The following is a 9584-nucleotide window of genomic DNA, read 5'->3' as shown; positions in this document are numbered from 1 at the left end:
AAAAAAAAAAAAAAAAAGCTTCATTCTTATCAGTAGATGGGGATTCAAGAGTCATAGCATTTTATCCATTATGCCTACAGTATATTCCAAACACCCATGTACATACAGAATTTACTACTTTCTTCCTTCATACCTGCTGTATACTGTCTTTATGACAAAGCTTTTACCTTGCTGTTTGAATATATTTTATTTTACCAAGCCCCCTGGCCCATGGCTAAAGCCCATGTACCAACCTCCAATCCTATACCTAACTTATTCATGTCTCAGGGGCTGGGCACATCACTTAGTACCTCAGGTACCAGCTGAGGTCCAATCAGTGAAAATCTCTACAATATTATCCTACTAATACAAGTACCAATAAGACCGAAAGCCTCTTGCTGCCAGACCTTGCCCATCTATGCATGTGCTTATAAGTCAAAAATAGCCTAGAGCTAAACTAATTTTGTGAGAGCCCTTTGGAAGAATTATTTGAAGAATATTGGAAAAATTACTGTAGCTCCCAATTAGGTCAGCCCTCAAAGCTAATAAACTCCACCAATCCTGGCTAGTTCTATGATTCTTCTGTTGCTTATTGGTGACCTGGATCCAATTGTGCCTCTAAGCCTAGCCCACATGACTTTGAACATTACTAATAACACAGATATTTGAATGTATTTGATGCAATATGGTTTATCTGTCAAATGTTCCCAGACCAACACTGGTATCAAAGGATAGATATTAAGAGATGATGGATATTCGGCTAAATGGAAAGGATAGCATTCCTCAATTTAGTGGACAGTTTCACTAGCTAGCCTTTAGGGTCTTATGAAACTTAAAATTCTGTAATTCTATGGAAATCCTTCCATTTAAAATTCTAATTTTTTGTGTGTGTAGAATGATAAACTGAAAGATCTCAAAAAAGGAGAACAGTGAAGACAGGAAAGTTTTCAGCTGTATCTTTTAATTCCAGGTATTTCTACAATTTGAATAAAATAGGTGAATAAAATTGGCCAAAAAATGACAAAGAAGAATGAATGAAGGATTAGTTGGTAAGATAATTCTTTGATAAAATAAATGCTAATTGTAAAATTTTTAATTCATCCTACGAAAGACTTTAAGGCTTTCAATTCTTAATTTAGAATAGAAGCAATATGGAAGAAGAATTTAGAATAAATAAGAGTATAAGAATTTATCTGTAAAAGATAACATTTTAAGTAGGCTAGTTCAAGTAAATACATAATTCTAAGTTGATTTAAAAAATAAATTATCAAATGTATCAAAATCAAGAAATTCTCACTGAATCTGAAGATTTGCAATATGTGGAATGGGACTAAAGTTTTCCTGGCACGATAATTAGAAAACATAGGATGATAAATAATAGCTTTAAAATTAAGGTAAAATCCCTGTGGTATTGTTTCCAAAAACTCAAAAATATCACTTTAATCATGAGTAAAACATAAAAAAAAAATAATTGGATATTCGATAACATATCTGAGTATTAGTCCTCAAAATTGTCAAGGTCGGGGGGGGAGGAAGGAAAGACTAATAAGTTGTCATAGACCAGCGAAGACTAGGAAGATATGACAACAAAATGCAATGAAGTACTTGGAATGGATCATAGAACAGGATAAGGACATTAATGAAAACTGGTGAAATCTGAGTAACATCTGGAGTTAAGTTAATACTAATGTACCAATGTTGGCTTCTTAATTTTAACAAATGTACCACGGTACTGTAAGATGGCAAAATCAGGGAAAACTGAAACTCGGTGAGCGATATCTGAGAACTCACTATACTGCGGTATCGTTGAAACTTCTCTGTAACCTAAAACTATTCCAAACTTAAAAGTTTATTTAAAAAATATCAAAGTAAAAAAAGTTCCCATTCACAAAACAATAATTGAAAAATTTAAGTATACAATGATTATAATATAAAAATTCAAATGAATACTGAGTGGGCCAGAAGGCTTGCAAATAAGCACATTAAAATAATTAAATAAACAACAACTGCTTTTCCATAAAACATAAACATAAATATAGTGAAGTGGTGGATACTATCCATTTAGGTACAAAGACTTGTTGGAAAATATGACCAAATATTGATTTATTTATTTTCTTATTGTTTTATACCATGCAAGGCAGTAGGGAGAGGAAAGAGGAAGAGGGAATGAGTGGTGGCAGTCAATTTTTAATTGTGCTCTTTGTGCTTATTTTTAGCTAACTTAAGAGAATAAATAATAAAAAATCAAATATTTGAATTTATACTATAATTATTTCTAAGTACATAAAAATAGTTTCAGCTATCTCTTCAACAATATATTGAATGATCTAAGATTGAATGCACTTGGAAGGGAACAAATTGGTAAACATTTTATAAGTTTAAGGACCTTTTCCAATTTGAATCTGAAGAAAAATGTCAGACTTCTACATCCAGATAGGATGGAATCATTTGTGGTGGACCAATGCTCTAGCTAAGAACAGGAAAAGTAAGATTCAATACAAAAATCATCTGTTTAAAGGTATCAGAAGACTGTTGCTACAATAATGACTTGAGTAGCTACGATTCTGAAAAGGAGTTAACTAGAGAGGGGTAATTTGAGGATCTGCAGTTTTCCCAAGAGTTTTACAAATTCTACATATGAGGAAGGGGCTGAGAAATCAGGCTTTAACTAGAAAGAGAACTCCTGCTAGAGGACAGAGAAACCACCCAAGCTTTTGGCAGTTATGCAGGCTGAAGTGACAAAATTGGACATTTGAGACTTGTTTCCATCCCAAATCATTTGCCAAATTTTGAACCTATGTAGGGCTTAAAGTTAAAAAGCTAAGCCCCCTGGCCTCTGAAAAACAGTGGAGTTTTCCACAGTTTGACAATGCTGAGGGAGACAAACACTGGAATACAGCATCTGCCAGGAGCAGAGCCCTTGTGAATACTCACCTCTCAGCTTGGGAGGTCTCACCCAAAATACTGGTGTGAACCATTACTAGCCAAGACTTACCAAAACCTCCATAAAACCTCCATGGGAGACAGCAAACCATTTTGGATAGCAATAGAAATGAACTAATGGGAAACATTTTAAGAAGTAGAAGAGAAAAGGAACAAGTGGTTGAGTGATAACCTTGAGAAGGCTAGAAAAGATGTGAACTGGTACAGAAATAGATTTTCTTTAAATAGAAGTATGTAGTTAGAACAAAGTAGAGTAGAAGAGGCAGAGTATATGGGCAAAAATGTAGGTAGGCTGGCAGATGAAATGGTTGGGGACATGAAATTTCTCTTTTTGATTGAGGGGAGATGGTTGTACATCTAAGGATAAAGGAAAAGAGATTTTAAAAAAAAGCCTCTAGAATGGACTAACAAAAGGCAAGAAGACTGGCAGGCAACACTAAGGACCTACTTGAAGACAGTGGTCATGAATTTTAGCTAAGTCCAATCAGAAAATTTGTGTGATTTTCTCCTGCCCTGTAAAGCTGTCAAGATGCAGAACAGATAGAAAGATTAGTTTAACTAGGCTTTGATTGTGCTAGGTGAGTATGGCAAAGAAAGAGAAGGCCAAAAGAACTGAGGTTATATTATTTTCAAGGTGGTGATAATTGTGGTGGGCCATGGAATCTAAGCTACCTAAGGGGGGGAAGTGAGGACATGAGGGGTTTGAGGGATAGAAAATAGTTGGGAAGATCAATAGAAATAAGTGCTGGTGGAGCTGAAACATTGCTGGAGTCAGAGTCCTAGTGTAAGTGACCCAGAAAGATAGTAGGTGGTGGTCAGAAAGTGGGATGCTTGGAAGTGAGACTGATAATGACCAAGAATAGGATCTGACCACAGTGTAGATGGCAGAAGTAGTGTTCAACACATGATAATTGATTGGAGTAGAGGACTCTAGGAAATGAGAGGCCAAGATTTTGAAAGGATCATCAACACAGATATTTAAATCACAAGAATTATGACAGGAGTAGGCTGAAGAAGAGACAATGGAATACATCCTAAAATCTTAATGAAACAAAGGAAGTAACATAGGAGTGTGTACCTGACTATGAGAGTATGTACTAGGTGGTATAATCTGATGTATGAGCTTTAAAGCTGGAGGTGTTTAGGGAGAAAAAAGGAACATTAATGAGAAAAAAGCCTTTGAGCCCAGCAGTATAACTGGTGTGGGAGAGAATACAGCCACTACTGAGAGAACTGCAGTGGAAGCACAGCCTCAGGGAGGTAATCAGGTTTCAGTTAGAACAGGAAAGTGTAAGTAATGTTCAGAAGAGAATAGACTAATGAGTTGATCCATTCATTAATCAATGTTTACCAAAAGGCACTGAATTAGACATTGGGAATAAAGACACAGCCTCAGCCCTCTCAAAACTGCAACTTGAGTAAGAAGTCTCATATAAAAGTGATTAAAGAATATAACTAAATTTCTATAATAAGTTAACATGTTATAAACCAAGTTTTATTTTATTAAGAAATTACAATGCATTCAATTGTATTAAAAATGAGGTTGTATATTTTGAACAGCAGCATAACAAAATACATAATTATTCTAACATAGCTAATTATTTAAGTATTAATTATATGCTAAAAATTAGTGTGAATTAAGAATATCTGGGCAAAAGTCACTTTCAATGGTAAAAAAGAGGGGGAAATGGTAAGTATATGCTTTTACAGATACATGCACAGTTACCTGAGACAAAGCAGCGTCCCGTTCTTCTATCACTGCACTCATTTCTTCTGCGGTTATTCTCTTTTTACATTCCTTGGTCTTGTAGATTCTATCCACAATTATAGCTCCATTCTTCTGAATAGCTATCCCTGTGTCTGCATTGTTTATTCTGTTCAGTAATTCCTGTAATGTCTACCAACACCATTATATGTTAGTCAGACATGAAGTTTTAATATATTTTATTTAATATAGGGTTTTAATTAATAGGCACATGTGAATTGTAAATTGACTGAGTGAAGTTATTGAATTTTCATATTGCAGCAAAGATGTACATTATTAGTGTGTCAATTCTTCTTTTTCCCACATCTTAGTTCTTGAAACCCACTCAATTGAACTTAAGCCTCTAAGATATAAGACTGACATCGAGAAATCTCCTCAGAGAATGGCTTACCATGTCATTTTCTTCAGGGTTAATATTTTCTAGCCTAGAAAAAAGGGACACAGAAAGCCTGATCAGTAGCATTTCCTTAGTGCAGCAAAATGAGTTCGCTTTTTAAATCTTTAGAACCTCAAGTAATTTCATTCGACTAGTCTTTAGAGTCAACCATGACACTGAACATATTAAAGTGCCACCTGCTCGACTCCATCTTTCAATAATGCTCCATATCTTCTGCACTGACTTCAGACTGTTAAGTTATTAATGTTTACTGCTATATATGACTACAAGGATCAATTGTTCATATGTGCTTAGATGAAGAAAGTTCCCCAGTGATAGAAGCACTCATTCTCATCATTATATTTATTCCTGGACTTTCAATTCTTATCAGAAACTGTATTTCCTCTCTTTTTTGGACACCATTATAAGTAAAACGAGGCAAGTATTTTTATTACAAAGTTTAACTATGTTCCCTCAAAAGCAATGACAAATAATTACACTAAATTTGAACTAAAAATCTCTTGCTGCTACCTATTTGTGAAAACAAATATATAGAAATGCTGACCAAATATGGACCACATTTATAGGTGACTAATGCCATTTTCTCTTTTTATAATATATATAAAATTATTCAGTTTAAAGACAAAAAAAAGTAAATTGGTTCCCTTCATGCATGCATTGTGTCTTATAAAAGCCACAGTAACCACTGAAATGTTTGTTGATGTTGAGGAATTGAAGAAATGCAGTAAAAGTAAAGAAAGAAGTTCTAAAAGACATAACCTAGAAAATATCTGTAATATAATTTAGGCTACCATTTAAATTGGATAAATTAAAAGAAAATCTGCAATAGGTATCAGTGAAAAGACAGATTCTAGAAATGGTCTTAATTATTTTTAAATTGCACAAAAAAGTTTCGATATCCAAGTTTCTGTTTTCTCAAGTTTTCCCCCCCATTTCTGTACTGCTATGATTTCACACTTACCCCAAAAAAGGATACTAGGAAAAGATACTAGAAGACAATAAATATGACACAAATTGTTTCAACTTCACAAGTAGATGAAATTCCTACATTCATGGAAAAGTAGTAATTTTAAAACAGTATTTTAACAGAAAAAATATATACACATATATCAAAAAGCTACTTCTAAACACACTTAAATAGTATAAGTTAACAGGAAAGCATAGTGATTTTGAATTATCTGTAATTTAGTGTATCTCAAACTACTAACATCCACTTTGATTCATATTTCAAAAAGGGTAACTACTCTCATCTTTTACCTTTTTTCTCCAAAATAAATCTACAATTTTCAAAGATGTTGCTTAATAGAAGCTCATTCTACAAGAAGTGTGAAGATAACCACTTCTTTTTTATTCAATTAAAAAATATAGCAGAAAAGTATAAGACAATAAAATTATTACAAGTATTTATTGTCATAGTGAAAGTATTTGAAGAACACTAGCATAGCATTTAACCATCAGTTATTTGTAGGCTAAATATGATTTTTTAAGGAAGTGATATATGGTGAGAAACATTTATCTTATATTGTCTATCTTTTATTGTCTTCTATTGTCATTTGTAGATGAAATCAGTCTCAGAGCTAATTATGGCAGCTTCCCAATAAAATCAAAGTTAAATACTGGTAAATTTCACAATTATGTTATTATTAAACTTTATAATTTAAAATGTGAACAGATAGATGATAATTAAACATCAAGATTGGTATATGAGAACCTTTGCAGCAACCAGAATATTGAATTACCAAGGTTATAAATCTCCATTTTTGGTTTCAAAGAATTACAAATGACCAGGGACAAAATAACAGTATAGGTAGATTACCTAATTTGTATATTCCAAATAATCAACACAACAAAAATGTAAGAAAGTTCTATGTATTACTTATAACTTGTCTTCAGGCATTGCAATGCAAAGAATTACTTTAAGAAGGACCTTTTAACAGGAAAGATTTAAGATAACTGTATTTAGTCTAATATTAAAATTCCCTGGCTAATAATTTAAATATTTTTTAAAAATCAAAATCAAATGTATTAAAGACTATACCAGATCCCTGGCACCTGAATTTAGCATTCAGTCTTTAAATAAGTTGTGTAATTGCTCCTAAAAGTACATAATGTATAGTGATTTGTCATTTTGCTGATAACCGAATTTAAACTATGTTTTTGGTGAAGCTAGTGTGCTAGGTCTGACACACAGAGCATGAGTGAGCCAAGTCAACCGCTTAGCATTTGGATCTCAATGTTGCCTTATTATTATTCTTTATAATTGACGTAAGTATAGTGATAGATGGCCATAAAAAGAAAAGTATAACTTTAATCAAAATGAAAAAAAATAGTTAATTTGAGATTTGAAAATGTGCATAGATTCATGTAACTTTCAATATAAACATGAATCTTGAAAGAGAAAAAGCTGATTCTTGTATTTCTCTATTTGTATTTCTTTAAAAGTTTCAGGAGGTATTTATCACAGATATCAAAGATCAATTACATTATAATTTAGTCTCATCTACATTACATAGAGCAGGATCTGATGAGCAAACTTTTTCTGTAAAGGGCCAGATAGTAAATGTTCTAGGCTTTGCCAAATGTTCTCCATCACGGCCACTGAACTCTGCTTCTGCAGTGCAAAAGCATCCATAGTCAATATGTAAAGGAATGAGTGTGGTTGTATTCCAATAAAACTTTATTTACACAACAGGTGGAAGGCTGGAATTCACCACAGGTTCTTACTTTGCCAATCCAAGATACAGAGTATTGAAAAATGAGACCAGATCTTTGACATTAATACACTGTAAGTGCCAATTCAGTATACTTGATGTAATTTTATGAGCTGGATCATTCAATATCTAGTTAAAGAATCAACAAAAGTGATTTTGAGAAAATTAAATTCAGGCCTACAGTAAGTACGTCACTTACTGTATCACTTAAGACAACACAAAATTTAGACAATCTACCTTTTCAAAAAGAGATTATTTGAAACAGCTATAAAAAGCTTTCAAATTTCTACTTAAAATGACCTTGGGAAAGGTACTAAGGTTTACTAGTAGCATGTATAACGCTTTACTGGTTCAAATAAAGACTTAAAATAACAGTTGGAGCTATCTGAAATATAACTGACAAAGTATAAATTATATCTCATTAATATGAGGTTTACAATTAGACAAAAGAATCTCAACCTTTTGTAAACTTTAAATTATGCCTACAACAGTCTAACTTGACATAGTATGATAATTAGTAAGAATTTTGCTGAAGTAAATGTCTATGGGCTCAAGTTTCAATTGATTTCCTATAGCATGCAAATTCTGACTGACAACCTTGCACTCTAAGTGAAAGGCCCATGCATGAAATGTTGCATTTCTTGATTTATCCCTACATTAGTCAATAATGCCTTATTCCTTTCTGAAACTATAGTCATCACCTTGTTCAATGGCAAGAAACAAAATGTTGACCTCAAATGATAACAAAACAAAACCAAAACCAGTGACCAGCTAATCAGAAAATTCAGACTCCTTTGCTTTTATTCTCTCATTTTTTACACAGCACTACACTTAACATGTTAAAAAATACCAATGATAGCAAAGAGACTGAAGAAAAGATACGATCTCAAAAGTTGGAATATACAAATGCAAACATGTATATATTAGAATGTGTATGTAAGTCATTTTAACTTGAAACCTTTTTACTTTTTTGCTAGTTTTGAATAAAAGCAAAAAAAAAAAGAAAGATAAAAAGCATTAAAGATTCAAGGGGTAAAGGAAAAGCAGAGCAGAGGCAAAATAAGTTAAGACAGATACTGTAACAGAGACACAAAGTAGATCAGAAGTAGAAAGGAGATGAGAGAAAAAAGACAACAGAAAGAATCTGAAGATTACAGGAAGCAAGAAACAGGGAATTTAAAAAGAAAAGAGATGTGAAATAATTTATATAATTTCATCTTGTACACAACTCCAAATATGCCCTTCATTCAAATAGAATTTAGTTATAAATTGGTTCTCTTATTAAGGATTTAGTCTCAAACACTCTCTTGAAGGTTCAGAACCTATAGTTTCAGCTGAGGAGAAAGGAACCTCTACAGCATCATGTGAAATTATGCTGACATACTATTCTTTTTTGTTGTTGTTTTTGCTTGGTACGTATGGCCTTCCCTGACCCATCCTCCCTCTCCCACCTGCACTCCTAGACTATAATACAGTAGAAGCCCCTCTTATAAACTATTTCTATGAACCAAAAATTCTTCGTATCAATTAACATTGTTTTAAGTATTTATGTAATTATTTACTTAACTAACTAAATTACGATAAACTACAATGCTACGTCCCCAGTAACTAGAACTGTACTTAACACATAGTGTATATTCAATAAGTATTCACTGAATGGATTAATTAATTAAAAGGCTTGGGATTGAGTGTTTTCCTTTTCTTCCATTCCCATTCTTCCCTTAATACTAATGCTCCAAAGGACAAAATGAGAAAGATTCTGCCTCAAGGAACACTAATTTAATATACT

General features: G+C 32.8%; 1 protein-coding gene across 1 annotated transcript in view; it reads right to left on the bottom strand.

Moving 5' to 3' along the window:
• The window catches only part of MIPOL1 (mirror-image polydactyly 1), a 314174-nt gene that overhangs the window by 254137 nt on the left and 50453 nt on the right, over positions 1–9584 (bottom strand). The window contains exons 2-3 of the mRNA XM_012657951.1: positions 5079–5136; positions 4649–4819 (exon numbers count right to left, since the gene is read on the bottom strand). Coding sequence (XP_012513405.1) covers positions 4649–4819; positions 5079–5136 — 229 coding nt within the window. The remainder of the gene's footprint in view (positions 1–4648; positions 4820–5078; positions 5137–9584) is intronic.

The sequence above is a fragment of the Propithecus coquereli genome, unplaced genomic scaffold (genome assembly GCF_000956105.1).
Source record: "Propithecus coquereli isolate 6110/MARCELLA unplaced genomic scaffold, Pcoq_1.0 Scaffold116, whole genome shotgun sequence".
Classification (NCBI taxonomy): Eukaryota; Metazoa; Chordata; class Mammalia; order Primates; family Indriidae; genus Propithecus; species Propithecus coquereli.
Note: the sequence above shows the minus strand (reverse complement) of the source record. Positions and strands in the feature narration are given on the sequence as shown.